General features: G+C 38.5%; 1 protein-coding gene across 18 annotated transcripts in view; it reads left to right on the top strand.

The window, feature by feature from the left end:
* Positions 1–18,420, top strand: part of LOC140733456 (myelin transcription factor 1-like protein) — a 444,485-nt gene that overhangs the window by 220,887 nt on the left and 205,178 nt on the right. For 17 of the 18 annotated variants that reach the window (XM_073056807.1, XM_073056806.1, XM_073056819.1 and 14 more), the window contains 2 exons: positions 16,094–16,184; positions 17,555–17,662. The exons of the other annotated variant lie outside the window; for it this stretch is intronic. In XM_073056807.1, coding sequence (XP_072912908.1) covers positions 16,094–16,184; positions 17,555–17,662 — 199 coding nt within the window. The remainder of the gene's footprint in view (positions 1–16,093; positions 16,185–17,554; positions 17,663–18,420) is intronic. 18 annotated transcript variants of the gene reach the window in all.

Raw genomic sequence — 18,420 nt, 5'->3', positions numbered from 1 at the left:
AATACTTAACTCAGTAAAAAAATATGATATGCATCTAAATCACTATCTCAAAAAGCATTAATAATAGCTTTTAAAAAGTTCTTAGGTCCTGGCGGTAGAATTGTAAAGCCTAATGGCACTGGGGAGTATTGACCTCTTCATCCTGTCTGAGGAGCATTGCATCGATAGTAACCTGTCGCTGAAACTGCTTCTCTGTCTCTGGATGGTGCTATGTAGAGGATGTTCAGAGTTATCCATAATTGACCGTAGCCTACTCAGCGCCCTTCGCTCAGCTACCGATGTTAAACCCTCCAGTACTTTGCCCACGACAGAGCCCGCCTTCCTTACCAGCTTATTAAGACGTGAGGCGTCCCTCTTCTTAATGCTTCCTCCCCAACACGCCACCACAAAGAAGAGGGCGCTCTCCACAACTGACCTATAGAACATCTTCAGCATCTCACTACAGACATTGAATGACGCCAACCTTCTTAGGAAGTACAGTCGACTCTGTGCCTTCCTGCACAAGGCATCTGTGTTGGCAGTCCAGTCTAGCTTCTCGTCTAACTGTACTCCCAGATACTTGTAGGCCTTAACCTGCTCCACACATTCTCCATTAATGATCACTGGCTCCATATGAGGCCTAGATCTCCTAAAGTCCACCACCATCTCCTTGGTCTTGGTGATATTGAGACGCAGGTAGTTTGAGTTGCACCATATCACAAAGTCCTGTATCAGTTTCCTATACTCCTCCTCCTGTCCATTCCTGACACACCCCACTATGGCCGTGTCATCAGCGAACTTCTGCACATGGCAGGACTCCGAGTTATATTGGAAGTCTGATGTGTACAGGGTGAACAGGACCGGAGAGAGTACGGTTCCCTGCGGCGCCCCTGTGCTGCTGACCACCGTGTCAGACCTACAGTCTCCCAACCGCACATACTGAGGTCTATCTGTCAAGTAGTCCACTATCCAATCCACCATGTGAGAGTCTACTCCCATCTCCGTTAGTTTGTGCCTTAAGATCTTGGGCTGGATGGTGTTAAAGGCACTAGAGAAGTCAAGGAATGTAATCCTCACAGCACAAATCCCCCCCCCCCATTCTTCTCAAATTCAGTGAGTACAGGCCCAAAGATATCAAATGCTCCTCATACATTTAATTCCCAGGATAATTCTCAAAAGCCTCCTCTGAATCTTCTCCAATGCTAGCACATCCTTCCTTAGATATGGGGTCCAAAAAAGTGAAGAAAAATCATTTCAGGATGTATATAGTATATATTTCTCTAACATTAAATGTACCTTTGAAAACTGTTCACAATACTCCAAAGATGTTCTGACCAATGCCTTATAAAGCCTTAGCATTATATCCTTGCTATTATGCTCTAGTTCTCCTGAAATGAATGCTAATATTGCATTTGCCTTCATTACTACCAACTCAACCTGCAAGTTAACCTTTAGGGCATCCTGCACGAGGGCTCTCAAGTCACTTTGCACCTGACTTCTGAATTTGCTCTCCTTTCAGAAACTAGTCTTGCCTTTATTCCTTTAACCAAGTGCATGACCATACACTTCCTGACACTGCATTAATTTGCTACTTCAACTATTCAAAAATCTTTCTGAATCCTTCTACAAACTCCTTGCTTTCTTAACAGTATCTGCCCTATACCTATCTTTCTATAATCCACAAATGTGGTCAAAAGGCCAAAAACTCTGCCATACAGACCTTTAACACATAAACAGTAGTCAATTCAACACCACTACCTGTGGAACACCTCTTGACAGTGGTAGCTAACTTGGAAAGCTCCACTTTATTCCCATTGCTTGTCTTCTGCCAGTCAGCCAATCTTCTGTCCCTGCTGGTACCTTTCCTGTACTACCATGAGTTTTTAATCTCATGCTTGGCACCTTGTCAAAGGCCTTCCAAAAATTCAAGTACACAACATAACTGACTCTCCTTTGTCTATCCTGCCTGTTATTTCCTCAAAGGATTCCAACAGATTTGTCAGTTGAGATTTATGCTGACTTTAGTCTATTTATCATGTGCCTCCATGTACCCCAAAACCTTAATAATAGACTTTAACATCTTGCTAACCACTGAAGTCAGTCTGCCTCCTCCCCTTCTTAACGAGGAGAGTGACATTTGCAATTTTCAGAATCTGGTGGTTCTTAAAAGATTACTGCTGATGCCTCCATAATCTCTTCAACTTCCTCTTTCAGAATCCTGAGGTGTAGACTATCTGGTCCAGTTGAGTTATTCTACCTTCAGACCTTTTAGCTTCCCAAGCACCTTTTCATTAGAAATAGTGACCACACTCACTTCTGCCCCCTGACATTCTTGGAGTCTGGCATACTGCTGGTGTCTTCTGCGGTGTAGACTGATGCAAAATACTTCTTCAGTTATCCTCCTTTTCTTTATTCTCCATCACTTCTTCTCCAGCATCATTTTCCAGCAGCCCAATGTCCACTCTTGTCACTCTTTTTCTTGTCATACTGTATGTCTGTATCCTCTTTTATATTATTAGCTATCTTATCTTCATATTTAATCTTTTATCTCCTTATTGCTTTTCGAGTTGCCTTTTGTTGGTTTTTAAAAGCTTCCCAATCATTTCCACTGTATTTTGGTATATGTACATCCTCTCTTTTGCTTTTATGCTGTCTTCAAAGGTTTAACGGTTACTTTTTATCAAAGTATGGAACTCTGGAATTCTTCAATCCTCCGGTTAGCCATGAAACCAAGAAAGAAAAGAAAGGCAGCACGATCATCAACCCCCAATTCCTACCTCTCCACAGAGAAAATCAACAAGAATGGGACAGGCACATCAACCCTTGATTTCCTTTGTCAGCCACAGTTGCCTCATCCTCCCTTTAGAATGCTTCCTCTTCTTTGCTTCTACTCTCAATCCCCATGACCATCATAACACTGTCTTTTTTACATGCCATTTTTATCTCCCATTTTAATTTGTACCCCACATCTTAGCTATTGATCAGAAGCCTGATATAACTTCCAACAGGATCTTTTTACCCTTGCAGCTTTATAAATTTATCCTTAACAGCTCTACATTTTCGGATTCTATATCACTTCTTTCTAAGGATTTGATTTCATTTTTTACCTACAAAGCCGCCCACCTCCTCTGCCAACCTTAGATGTTAACCTCCTATGTGTGATCCTATTCAGCCACAACTCAGTGATGCCTACAACATCATACCTGTAAACTTCTAACTGCACTACAAAGACATCTATCTTATTTCCTACATAGCATGTATTCAAATTTCACACTCTCAATCCTGTATTCATTATCCTTCTTTTCAATTTTGTCTCCATGTTGCATGAAATTAAATTTGAAGGTTCAAAAGTTCAAAAGTTCATTTATTATCAAGGTATACAATTCTGAAATTCTTCTTCTCCGGAAAGCCATGAAACCAAGAAAAGAAAGGTAGTATGATCTTCAGCCCCAAATCTCCCCTCCCCGTTCAGAAACAAAAAAACCCAAACAAAAACAGAACAGGCACATCAACCTCCAAATCCCTCCTCCCCAATAAGAAACAAAAAAAAACAAACAAAAAGAGATCAGGCACATCAACCCATAAATCCCTCCTCCTTCATGATAAATTGAAAAAGACGGAACAGGCACATTGACTCCCAAATTCTTTCTCCCGCACCAAAAAATGAACAAAATGCTGTGCCAAATCTCTCTCTCTCTGCACAAAAAAACCAAGAAGAATCAGGTAAAAAGACAGAATATAAAAAGCTGTAAGACTGAAAAATTCTCATATCTTTCTAAACTTTCTTTGTCTCTTTCTTTAGTCTGGAGACTTCAGTAAGTTCTTCTACACTCTCCTTCCCCTTTACTTTATCCATACTTTTCCAAGTTGTTGTTTACCAAGACTTGATCCAAGTATGGCTCATGTTGACCCCATCCCATTGGAGTAGTTTCCTCCTTTCCCATTGCTGGTGGCATGAATTCAAAACCATTTCTCCCACACCAATTTTTGAGTTATACTTTTAGTTCTCTGGTCCTTTTAACCACATGCCAATTTGCACATTGTGCAGGAAACAATTCAGAGATTTTTTTTTGGCATCTTAATTTAGCCCCTGGCCATATAATTTCCCTTAGCAAAATCTCCTTCCTTGTTCTTCATATATTGCTAGTACTCATACAGACAGGGCAACTGGATTTTCCCCTCCCACTCCAAATTCCTCTGGGGATCAGATGAAATGTCCTGAACCCGGACACCAGACAACACAGCTTTTGGGACTCCTTGTGATGGAGACTTAGGCCTATTCCCCTGATTATCTGTTCCTCAATTACAACTACATTTTCCTTCTACATTTCATCAGATTCAGAAGTATTCATAAAATCTGAAGTATAATGATTGTAGTAAATAGACAGTGAGGGAGAAGTTTTTTGGACATTATTTTGTTATAAAGGAGAAATCTATACAAATCTGTGAGAGAGGGAGCAAATAAATGGAGGTCTAAAAACAGAGGAGGAGGGAAACTCTATTTTCTCATGGCAGGTTGGAGGAGCTGAGGATGAGTGATCTGGCGTTTGCAGGAATAATGCACAAAAATCTCAAAAGTAAGTAAAAATATTAGTTACATCAAACTATGATTCCTAATCTTGATATTTCCTTAATGGCTTCTGCTACTTTTACCTTGCAGGCAAAAATTGCAGCGTGTAAAATCTGAGGACCAGTACCTCTGTATTAACAGGCAATAATCAGTGGGGTTTCACACTCCTGAGTAATTATATTTGCTTAGAAGTGTCGTTATCCATTGGGGTATGGAAAGAAACAAGCTGATGGTGACGACTTAATTAAATGTTATTTCAATTCACAAACTCTCTTTTCTGTTAGTGACCTTAGTTCATCTTGTTTTCTAGCTGTTCACAGTGAATGGCAGCTACATAATAAGTATGCACATATTCATCTCTTTTTATGTATTTATGGGCTGTGAACTGAATGGCTTGCTGAGCTACTTCAAAGGTCAGTTCAGTGCCAACCGCATTGCTGGGGTCAGAAGTTACATGCAAACTACTGTAGATACCTGCTTAATATAACAGAACTATCCCTAAAAGGTATACAAGAATCATGTGGGCATGTAGGAACAATCCACTCATTTTATAGTCATTGTCATTTTAATTCTAATTTATTTATTTAAACATATTTAAATTCCCCCACTCCTCTGGGGGAATTTGAACTTCTTAAGATCATTGGTGTAAGTCTCGGAAGTGCTAGTCAACTCTGTGATCATAAATAAATAACCACTCTATGATCATAACATGGAGTTCTGAAGCAATTAGTCTCTGAAACAAAGAATTAAATCAATTGAGCAATATAGTTATAGGTACATATTGTTTATTTGTTTCATTGTTACCCTATATTCAGAGAGGGAAATCAAAAGCCACACCAGGAGCACCAGACTTTCAGGTGAAGTGTCGCCTCACCTGTATGGACTGTTTGAGGGACTTAAAGGTGGTGAGGGAGAAGGTGTAGGGACAGATAAAGCACTTGCCCTGCTTTTAAGGACAGCGGGGGAGATCAATGGAGAGGAATGAGTGAACAATGGAGTCAGGTTGACAGCAATTACTAAAGAAACAGGAGGTGAGGAATGTCAAGCACTTTCACTCTGTTGCTGCAAAAGGCAGGATCGCCCAGCAACTACTTATTTCAATTGGACTTCCCATTCCCACTCTGACAAGTCTGTTCATGGCCTCCTCTACTGTCATGATGAGGCCAAACTCAACTTGGAGGAGCACCACCTTATATTTCATCTAGGTACCCTCCAATATTATGACATGAACATTGATTTCTCAAACTTCCAGGAATTTCTCCCCCTCCCCTTCCTTCTCTTTTTATCCATTCCACATTCTGGTTACCCTCTCATTTCTTCTCTTCTCCTCACTTGCCCATCACCTCCCTGTGGTGCCCTTCCTTATTTGTTTTCTATTATGGTCCACTGTCCTCACTTAATAGATTCCTTCTTTTTCAGATATTTACCTCTTTCACCTTTCCCAACAGGTTCTTACCATCACCTCAGCCCCTCTCACCTTCCTTCCCCCTCGCCTGGTCTCACCTATCACCTTTTTTTCCCCTCTACACGCCTGCTTATTCTGGCTTCTTCTGTCCCCTTCCTTTTCAGTCCTGAGGAAGGGTTTTGGTCTGGAATATCAAATGTTTCTTCCCACCATACATGCTGCTTGACCTGCCGAGTTCCTCCAACAATTAGAGTTATAGACTGATGGAAAACTTACAGCACAGAATTATGCCCTTGGGCCCATGTATTTCATGCCAAACTGTTTAAGCTGTCTAATTCCATTGACCTGCACCTGGACCACAGCTGTGCACACCTCTCTCACTCATGTACTTATCCAAACATCATCTTAAAGATTGCAATCAAAATTCATCCAACACTTGTGCATTTAGATCATTCCACACTCTCATCACCTTCTAACTGAAGTTTTCCCTCATGTTTCCATTAAACATTTCACCTTTCACCCTCAACCCATGACCTCTAGTTGTAGTCTCACCCAACCTCAGTGGAAAAAGCCTGCTTGCATTTATTCTATCTATAACCCTGATAATTTTGTATATCTCTACCAAGTCTCCCCTTAATCTTCTAGGTTCTCGGAAATAAAGTTCTAACCTATTTAATCTTTCCTTATAACTCAGGTCCTCCTGTCCCATCAACATCCTGGTAAACTTTCTTTGTACTCTGTCAATCTTATTTACATCTTTTCTGTAGGTAGATGACAAAAACTGCATATAATACTCCAAATTAGGCGTCACCAATGTTTCTATTCATTTTCAATATAGCATTCCAACTCCTGTACTCAATGGATTGATCTATAAAGGCCAATGTGTCTAAATCTTTCTTAATGGACCTATTTTGTGTGTATCGTTCAAGATTTCTAGCATCTCTCGATGTATTTAAAGATTGGATTCTATGCTTCTTGCAAAATTGGATTCTGTTGGATTTAATGGAACCAAGTTTTTGAAATGTAGTAATAATTTCCTGCTGAAGGGCTTTTTCCCCCAAAACACAAATGTTAATTTCTCTCCATAGATGCTGACTGACTTGCTGAGTTCCTCCAGTATTTTGTGTGTATAGTTTAAGTCAAATCCTTGTTTCAAGGAGCTGAAAGAAAAGTGCTGCAAATGCGGGGGAATATCAAAGTTCAAAGTACATTCATTATCAAAGTATGTATACTATATACAACCTTGAGATTCATCTCCTTACAGGCAGCCACGAAACAAAGAAACCTCAAAAGAACCCATTAAAAAAAGACCAAAACACCCAATGCCCAGAGAGAGAAAGAGAAAAAACAAATCTCACAGACAATACAAGTAAGCAAATGGCATTCAGAACAGTAGTTCTACAAAAGACACAAAGCCAGGCATCACCCCAGCCAGAGCAGGCAGCAGCCACAGTTCATTGCAAAGCCGAGTAAACTCTGCAAGACCTCAGACGCAAAGCTAGGCATCATGGCAGTTCGGTGTAGAGCTGAGTAAACATCATAGATCAGCAAACAGAACTGGCCCTCACCTCACCTCTAGTCCTAACACCAGGACATTTCCAATCAGGCCCGGCATTTAAATCATCTCAACGTCAGGTCCTTCCTCACTCTTAGACCACTCTGAGGCTAGAACCCAGCTGCCACAATTCGGCCCGTACCCGACTTTCCAGTTCAGCCTGCCGCTTAAATCAATCGGACATCGGGACTTCCTTCGCTCTAGGAGATGCCACGACTCTGCTTCGACCCCAATTCCACTTGCCATGTCTGTGCCTCACCTGCGCCTCTGCTACTGCTCATCTTCGCTTGGCTCAACCACCCTTTGCTTGCCTTTCCATTGTTAGTGTTGTTAGCATTGATCATTATTAATAAGGTGTTACTAATAAAGTAGATAGTGGTTTCCTTTGTTTTGTTTTTTGCCGCCCGTAAGAAGTTGCTGGGCAATACCAGTGCTATCTTAAACTGGAAATGTGATATTAAAACAGAACTTGCTGGAAGTAGTCAGCAGTTCAGGCAGCATTTGTGGATAGAAAAATAGAATTGACACTTTAGGTTGATGACCTTTCATCATATTTCAGGAAGTTTGAAAGTCTTGCAATATTCATGAGATGCTCTGTACTTAACTGTGATTTTGTGAAAAGGTTTGCTTGCTCTCAGTACAACACTTAGGTTTCATTTAAACATATTTGTTCCACTCCTATTCATTTCTTTAAAGTTCTAAGCACTGATGATCTTATTTAAGAATCAATTAGGATGATTTACTTAGCATTTACTGCATGAAGGAACTTGCTTTTCAGAGTCAAGATGTTACAGGTTCACATCCAATATCAGACTTTTATCTTTATGCAATTGTCAGAAATTATCTTTATGCAATGCGATACTCTGAGTGTGTTGCATAAAGAGCAACTTTGCCTTTTATTTGAGATTTGAACTGGTGTCATGCACTCCTTTATATGGGACAGACATTAAATTCCAAGTACTGGCTTTCAAAGCAGAGACAATGGAACAAATTTTTCATTCCATTTTAACAGTTAATCTTTTTGAGAACAGAATGGGTACTTGTTTCGGAAATATCATGTGAAGAGATATTGCATTATTACTCGATAAAATTCAAGCATCAAGGGATCAATCTGTAATCCATTGCATGAGCAAGAAAGGCTGATTGCTGTAAAAAATGTGACTGGTCTAATTTCTGATGTGGAGCCTCCTCATGCAGGGTGCTGACACCTGTCTATTTTAATTATATTAAACTAGACTTTATGATCCATAGAGGACTGACAAAAGTGAGATAGCAGTCAGTGTAACATAAACTATCTTGACTAACTTAAGGGAAACCCTTAACAAACCACTGCAAACTGTTCCAAAGTAGTCAGGCTCTGTGTGTGCTCTATGATATTTGAGTGGTCAAGTGAATGTTAACATTATAATGCTGAGCTTTCCTTGTATCTGTATCCTACTGCTTCCAAATCCCAGAGTTTTGTGGCAGAACTGAATTTTCTGTAAATCCTTATTGGTATCCTTTGTAAATATTATGTATTTTCTCCAGCACCACTGTTTCCACTAATAGTGAGAATGGGTGTGTGGGAGTTAAGGGTGGTGACTAGGTGGTAAACATAATCTACAGTTTAGGCTGAGGAAATCACCCTATGGAATATGCTAGGATGCTTTATGATCATTAGTATTAATTGTAGGAAGATTGATTATGGAGATGACTATACAATAAGAAAACTACTTCAAACTATTTGCTTCAATATAGTTGATAGAGATTTTGGCAGTGATAGATTTGATGGAGATATTTAAGATCATAGCTGGAGAGCAGCTATTCCAATTTGAAGGTAGTTCAGTATCCATGGTATTTATTTTAAGGTGGTGCAAACAAGATCTGAGAGGATGTGAGGAAAAATCTTCTTAAACAAAACAACTGATCTTGGTGTGGAGTTAACTACTTGTCAGAATGAAGGAAACAGAACAAGTCAAGATTTTCAGAAGGAAATTGGTTTGCACTTGAGGGAAAATAAACTGAAGAGTATGAGGGAAAGAATGGGGAGTGAGACCATCTCAATTGCTTGTCAATGTGAGGAGCACTAACTTAACTGTCCAAATGTCTTCACTTTGAGTCACAATGATTCACTGATATGTGAATATCAAAATAATCCATGGCATTGAGTTTATTGCCAGATTATGGTGTTTTCAGACTCACTTAACTGAAAAATGTTATGAAGGTAATTAATATCCAGCATAGTCTGCTTTGCAGTACAGCCCTTATCTCTTCGAACAGGTGTGTTTGCTTAATGTATTTAGCCTGTGAAAAACATTTGACAATATTTAGTATTTTACAGAGACTAAAACTTTCATTCCTAAAAGGCTGAGTGCAGTATAAACTCACACATTCCATGCCAGTTTGTTTAAGCTTTTCCATTACCACTACATGGAAGGTGAGAATCTCTTTAAAGTGAATGTACAATGTCTTGTGTTTGACAACAGGCTGGAATATCCATGATCCAATTTGCTGCCCATTCTTATATCCACTATTTGAACATTGGGCCCCTGTTCCTATCAAGGGGAAGATACTTCCAGCTAACAAGGTAGTTTAAAACACAGTTCATTTATTTTCAGTTATAAATGTTTCAATCCAAGCAACATCCTTAAAATACATTTAAAACTCACAGAGGATTTATGTCCCATAAAAGATTTCCAAATTGCAAATTATTTCTAAAACACAAAGGATTACCAAAACAAAGGTACATTTCCTATAAGCTAAAAAAAACATGCCAATGATGCAGACAAACCAGTCATCCATTGCAGAAATTGAAGGCAGAGGGATGAACTCTAGTTCACCCCATGTTTCCTTCATGCTTCTTGATGTACTTTACCCTGTTCCTAATACGCATAAACTGCTCTCTTCACTTGTACAGTTTCTTTGCCACTTATGCGACTTCACATGCATATGATATTCTTTCAGATACCCTTTAATACAAACAGTCTAAAAGCTCCTTGGAGACACAGATCCCAGGTGATCACAATTAATGCTACTAACTTCACTGGGAGATAGAAAACACATGTCAAAAGAGCAATGTTATGATAGTCATGGGGGATTTCAATACACAGGTAGATTGGGAAAATCAGGTTGGTACTGGATTCCAAGGGAGAAAATTTGTTGAATGTCTATAGGATAGCATTTTAAAGCAGCTTGTGGTTGAGCCCACTAGGAGATTAGTTATCCTGGATTGGGCATTGTGTAATGATACAGATTTGATTAGGGAGCTGAAGGTAAAGGAACCCTTCGGAGCCAGTGTTCATAATATGATAGAAGTCACCCTGAAATTTGAGAGGGAGAAGCTAAACTGAGAAGTATCATTATTTCAGTGGAGTAAAGGGGATTACAGAGGCATGGGAGAAGAGCTGGCCAAAGTTGACTGAAAGGGGACACAAGCAGGAATGGTGGCAGAGCAGCAATGGCTGGTGTTTCTGGGAACAGTTTGGTAGTCACATGATAAATACTACCCAAAGAAGAAGAAATGTTGTTGAGGCAGGATGAGACAACCATGGGATGTCAAAGGGAAGTCAAAGCCTACATAAAAGCCAAAGAGAGAGCGTTAAATAGAAAACTAGTGGGAAGTTGGAGGATTGGGAAACTTCAAAACCAACAGAAGGCAACTAAAAAAGGACATAAGGGGGGAAAGATGACGTATGAAGGTAAGCTAGCCAATAATATCAAAAAGGATTCCAGAAGCATTTTTAGATGTACAAAAGGTAAAAGAAAGACAAGAGTAGATATTGGAGCACGGGAAAATGATGCAGGAGAGGAAATAATGGGGGACAAGGAAATGGCAGATGAACTGAATAAGTTTTTTACATTATTCCTCACTGTGGAAAACTCTAGTAATTTGCTGAATATTTGAGAGAGGCAAGGGGCAGAAGCATGTGAAGTTGCCAATACTAGAGAGAAAGTTCTTGGGAAACTGAAAGGTTTGAAGGTAAATAAGTTACTTGGATCAGATGGTATACATTCCAGGGTTCTGAAAGGGGTGGCTGAAGAGATTGTCGAAGCTTTAATAATGATCTTTCAAGAATCAATAGATTCTGACATGGTTCCAGAGGGCTGGAAAATTGTATATATGTCACTTCATTCTTCAAAAAGGGAGAGAGGAAATATAGGCCAATTAGCCTGACCTCAGTGGTTGGGAAGGTGTTGGAATCGATTGTTAAGGAAGTGGTTTGGGGTTACTTGAAGGCACTGTACTCACTGGAATTTAGAATAATGAGTGGGAATCTCATTGAAATGTATCAAATGTTGAAAGGCCTAGATAGAGTGGATGTGGGCAGGATGTTTCCAATGCTGGAAGAGCTAAGAACCAGAGGGAATAGCCTCAGAATAGAGAGACATCCACTTAGAACAGAGACGAGGAGGAATTTCTTTAGCCAGAGAATGGTGGATCTGTGGAATTTGTTGCCACAGTTAGCTATGGAGGCCAGGTTATTGGATGTGTTTAAGGAGGAGGTTGACAGGTTCTTGATTAGTCAGGGTGTGAAAAGTTATGGCGAGAAAGCAGGAGAATGATGTTGAGAGGGAAATGGATCAGCCACGATGAAATGGCAGAGCAGTCTCGATGGGCCGAATGGCCAAATTTTGCTCCTATGTCTTATGGTCTTATGGTCTTACAGAAATCACATTTCTCTTTGCTTATTTTTATCACTTATTTTCATAACTTTAGCCTTCAACACCAACCTAGTATATCATTGGGGAGCACTGTGGAGGTGTCATTCAGAGTGGCTGAATGACAATGTTCCATTGTTACTGCTGAGCATCTAATGATATGGCATGTTTATTTGTCTTCCATTTTGCTGCCTTAATCTTCATCATCTGTGTGTCAGTTTTGTGCACTCAATTAAAACTCAACAAACTGTTGAACACAATTTACAATGTGTATCTATTGAAACCCCAGATGTTATAGTCATAAAGCTATAGAACACTACAGGTCCTTTGGCCAATCTAGTCCATGCTAAACTATTAGCATGCTTAGCACTATCAACCTGCATCCGAGACACAGCCCTCCAAACCCCTCCCATCCATGTATCTCTCCAAATTCCTCTCATATTTTGAAATCAAACCCGAATCCACCATTAGCAGGTTGATCCACACTCTCACCACCCTCTGAATCAAGAAGTTCCCCTTATATTCCTGTTAAATATTTCACCTTTCACCCTTATTCCATGAATGTCGTTTATATTCATTCCCCATTTCTCTTATACCTGAGTTAAAAGTTCTCAAAATTTCCCAAACTCTGCAGCACAATTCAAGGGTGCTTTGAGTCTTTTAGTAAGGAGTATAGACTTGTATATCCTTCTACTAGTTCACAGATAGTTGGTGAAGAGCAGATATCTAGCAACATATTTACTGTAATGGGCCAATTATTTGTGTTGGTTGACAGGATGCTTATGTTGACGAAAGAGGAAACTGATGAGAGACTTAGCATTACTTTAACAATATTTTTATTTTGGGCAATTTTGATACTTCAACATAAATTATCAGAACAAATTTTCATCTTTGTTAAAGTCCATAATACAGTCACATAAACATATGTTTTCTCTGCCCTTAAATCACAAAGTTATTTTATTTTGCTTCAGCTAATACCTCAGCACTATCAAGCAGCAGTGTTCAGTTCATTCTAAATAATGATGCCAGGAGTAAATACTTGAGGTCCGCTAGTTGGTCACTGCACTTAGCCCCATTCAATGGCTCAAGAAGGTGTATCAGTATTCCAACACTTTGTTGGTATGAGCAAAGGTATCCAGTGTTAATCTTCAGAATCAGGATCAAGGTTATGTCATGAAATCTGTAATTTTGTGGCAGCAGTACAGTGCAAGACATAAAATTACTAAAGTTATAACTAAGAAGTAAATAAATAAGTCGTGCAAAAGAGAAATAGTGTTCAGGGGTTCGTGGGACATTCAGAAATCTGATTGTGGAAGGGAAGAAGCTATTCATAAAATATTGAGCGTGCATTCTCAAGTTCCTGTAACTCTTTATTGATGGTAATTATGAGAAGAGGGCATGTCCCAGATGGTGAGGGTCCTCAATGATGAATGCCACCTTCTTGAGGCCCTACCTTATGAAAATATCCTGGGTGCTGGTGAGTCTTGCACAACAGCAGGATATTAATGACTGATTGTAATCATCATCATCCTTTGGGGTTGCTTTACAGAAAATCACCCACTTCCATTGTTGATTTTTTCTGAGCAAACATCTCACAGCACCCATTTTCTCAGAGAGACTCCGGTCCCAAGAAGAAAGATCTGCAAATTCTATGTTATAGCAGATCAATTCATCTTTGAATAACATATTAATAGAATATCTTTACCCCATTATTGTTCTTAAAATAGTTTCCAGTACCTCTTATCCCTGGAGGCAAGTTATTTCTTAATCTGCTATCTCTCACACATGATTAGTGTAAACAGCATGCTATTTTCATTCCATTGATGGCGTTGTAAGTTCAGAGGTCAGGAACTCCTGTAAATCAAGCTAAGGATCCACTTATTATAGGATAATGTGGTCAACCAACTGGCAGAGGAAAAGAACCTTCTGAATAATGAATAATCCTCCTCTCTATTGTGTCAGTGCTTCTTGGGTTAATCTCCAAGATAATGAGCTGGGACTCACTAACTGCTGCTCGTAGTTCTAAATGGAAACACCTGCATTCAGCCACGTGAAAGGCAGCAAGTCCCAAACCACTGTGGACAAATTCAGAAGGCCAAATTTGTCAGTTTATTCTTCTTGTAGACTCCATGTGGAGCCCAATCTTGCTGAGATTACCCACATTACACTATGGATGTGTCTCTTGGGTCCTATGCTGTGTCTTAACATTAGGAGGCAAAGGAGAAGGCAAGTTACTTACGTATATGTTTGTGCTAAAAATACCTTTTACATTGATAGATTTGTACTAAGTTATAATCTTCCAAATTATTTCAATGCTGAGTGATATAAAACTCTGAATGTCAGAGTTGTTCAAATACTATCAAAAATCATTCTATATACAGATCAAAGTCTGGGCACACATGATTCAGATCTGACTAACAGCTCTATATTTAATAAAGATGCTAGGAATTACGATGTGTCCGATATCTTCATGGATGAAGCAATTGCAAAGAAATTCTGCCAGAACGTACAAGTGATAAAGAAAAGCATGATGCTTTTATGGTAATGCAATTGATGCCTATGTTATAAGTTGGTGTTGCATTCCTGGAAAATAGACTTCATCTCAATTTTCTGTAATGTTAAACCATATCTTCTGCGCATGTCAAGAAACGAGTTTTGAAAAAAAAATTATGTTTATTTATTATTCTCATGTAAATTCTGGAGAGAGAATTCTATTCCTTATCTCACATTTTTGGAGAGTGATTTCTGAATTCTGTAAGGATGAATATCTTTTACCCATATAGATGTAATGTGGAGTTGCCTGTACACATATTCATGTATCTGAGCCATACAGACCACTAGGGCACCAGGTGTTCACCAAATTCTTTGACCATAGCTGGACACAAAAAGCAAAGCAGAAGTTGACATGGTGTTTGTAATCAAGGCTAATTTGTGAAAATAGACTTGCTTAAAGTCACTTGTGCTCATTGAATTGTATCAGTTACAATCCTCATGGGAGGAATAATCTGAAGCAAATAAAGAGTATGGGAAAGAATTTCTACATGAATTCCCTACGACTCTTTCCTATTGAGAAAGTTGAGTGCAAACCATGGGAAAGTGCCTTATTTTCCATTACTTCAGAGATTTCTGTTGAAGTTAGGGTGAAAGATAAGGAGGGCACAGGAATATTACATAACAAATGTAATAAATTTTGTCATTTGATTATAAAGAATCTACTGTGCACCCTATGAAATACAAAGTGTATTTATACTTATCTGATTATCAATGTTCATTTTTATACTCTATTAATTTTTGTTTAGCTGCGAAGTGCTTTGCTTCCATTGCAACTGAACTAAGTGCCCAGTAGAGGCATATCTTGAATGTAATGAAGGATTGTCACATACATAAAGTGGTGAGATTAAAAAATCTTCAAATTATCTGTAATGCTTTTACTTTCAGTTTTCCGTGTCCATCACTTGGGCACACTAAGAATAAAGAAGGCTGTCATCTACAGCTATTAAATATTAAATGGACTCTAGGTATTCAATAGTAGCCACCTGAGGAATGACGTTGATCAGAATTTGTTTCCTTTTTCTCCCATTTTATAATGGTATTAGCTATGGTCATAAATTATAGTATTTCAACCACTATCAAAAACAGTTTGTTATTTTAAATAATCTATTTCTGTTATTATATATCATGGCAACTTTCAGAAAATCATTTCAAAGTGAGCTAACTTAGTTAGGAATAACATTTTTCTGAAAGAATCAGATCCCTTCTGTCCTTCAAAATGTTTCAGCCTGATGCTGTTATTTTATAATAAACAAGAAAACCAAATGTGGTCTTCTGTCTATTAAAGGCAAATCTAATCAATTTGGGCTAGAATTCTGAACTTATCCCTTTCTTCCCTGTGTTTTTCTTCTATGATCATTCTTTACTAATCACTTCCAATCTCTTTCCTGTCAAGTTCTTGCCATGCATGAAAATGTGCTTAAGTGTCCTACACCAGGCTGCACTGGGCGAGGCCATGTAAATAGCAACAGGAATTCTCATAGAAGGTAAGCAAGGACTTCATCTTACTTCAATAACAGCAGAACAAAAGGCACAGAAGAGCTAGATCCATAGATTCAAAAAAATTGTCATTCCCTACTCATAGTATCATGAGCTGGTCATTAACACACAAAATAATAGAAACACTTATTAGTGTTAAATAGTAGAAAAAATTTCAGGAAGCTGAAGTTAATATTTTTTGAAATTAAACATTATTCAACAGAGCACGCAATTATTTCGAACCCATGAAATCAATACCTAAAATCATTAGTGAAGACTCAATGTATAGGAAGACTCCACAGACTGGAGTACAGGCAGATGACACTGTTAATACATTTATGGAAGTTGCATTGGAGCAATATTCCATTCACTAATGAGCTCATTTACTGCTGCTCTTTTCAAAGAGAGTCCATTTTTGTTTTGCTGAATTTGATGATCACTCATTTAGTGATCATGGGATTAAAATGAGGAAGAACACCTGGCTTATTGAGATCACTTCTTCCACAGATCACATAGATGCTGTTCAAGAATTGACTAGTATCTTGAACACTTGTTATTCAGTTCTGCATGGCCACTGTTGGATTGCAGAAATAATCAAATAAAACTTCAGAATGCTGGTCTGTTCTTGCATTTCCACTGCTGAATTCTGGCTAACCACATGCAAAATCACACACTCCTTCCTGTTCCACCGCTGGTCCCATTTCGCCCAGCTTCTTCAACCACAAATTGATCTTTCTGATCAAACACTGCAGCGGGAAACATTGTAACCTGCAATGCATTTAGTGTTTCACCATGAAATTGAACTTCATAATTGGAATGCATTTTCTATTTAGAATTTCTTTCTCATGCGTCTGCTTAGTTAGTGCGTGATAAGCATCTCTCCTGCCTAGCTCAGATCCTTTATCAATTCTTTCCACTCACTTTATCTTTCATTTCTTTTTCTAAATCAATTGGTTCTTAACATAGCCAATTTTTTTTTAAAACCTTACCTTCAGGTAATGGATGTTATACAAAATAATGTTATCAGGCTGATTTTTCACAAAACCCAAGTACATTATGACAGGCCTTAAAAAAAAACCTTTCTGATACAATGGAAAAGCGAGGACTTATCTTACAATAACTCAACCAAAAGTGATATGGTTATGTAAATATACAGGAATCAGAAGGAAGTTTATATGGCAGTTTTTAAAATGTAATACATTTATTTATACTCTAAGGTTTTGATATGTTGACAAAAGCTGGATCACTTAATTACTTCTTCCCTGTGATATATAACAATTCAGATATAATCAGCCATATGTTTAATTTCCTAAAGCTTGGCTTTGCAATATTATTCCTACTGCTACATGAATGTTTAATTATGTCTCTGTTCCCACAGTCTTTCCGGATGTCCTATTGCTGCTGCAGAGAAGCTGGCTAAAGCTCAAGAAAAGCATCACAACAGCGAGGCAACAAAATCTAACCAGGGTTCAGATCGCGTGTTAAGGTAGGGACACTGTGTGTTAACTTCTAAGAACTACTTTCAGCAAAGTTCTGCTTTTCATTCTATGATTAACTGCTATATTAATGTAACAAAGCTCCACATCAATCCAAATGAATTATTTGTATTCATTCTTTTGCTGTGGGATTTCCCTTACTTTTACTGAAGATTACCTCATGATAATTCACAATTTATGCCCCTCTCCACTGCTGAACTGATTCACATTCAGCTTCTATATTGTTTGTTTCAGAGACATATTGTTCTGGTCAATGTGAAGGGATGCATTGTTAATAGTGTCTTGAAGATCTATTTCTAGTTCATAAATTAGGGGAAATCAGGCCTGATTAAATAGTGGTGTTTCTGATTTCACTAAAACTAGAATGGATGATGTTTTCAGAAACATTTATGATTTTGCTGCACTCAACAGTTGGAGCAGTTCTGTCCATTGTGAAATATTATCATTTCTTTCAATTATTAATATCTGAAGCCGCTTTTAGATATTTGCTTAGTTTCCCTTACAATTTTAGCTTTTATAATTATATTTGTGAATAGTAACCTTAAAAAGTACTATATAAAATTTGCTAACCAAGAATTAATGGAGAGACCAGAAAACTCAGGGGACAGAAGCAAGGTGAGCAGGGTTAGCAGAGTGGTTAGCTATGGCAGAACGTGAAATGAGAGAGAAGCACATCTCATGGAGCTGTGGGACAGTGAATACAGTGAAGGTGCTGTGTACAGAAATCCTGTATGAACAGCATGGTAGT

Source organism: Hemitrygon akajei, chromosome 9 (genome assembly GCF_048418815.1).
Source record: "Hemitrygon akajei chromosome 9, sHemAka1.3, whole genome shotgun sequence".
In the NCBI taxonomy this organism is placed as follows: domain Eukaryota; kingdom Metazoa; phylum Chordata; class Chondrichthyes; order Myliobatiformes; family Dasyatidae; genus Hemitrygon; species Hemitrygon akajei.
The sequence above is the reverse complement of the archived record's forward strand: the minus strand, read 5'-3'. Positions and strand labels throughout refer to the sequence as shown.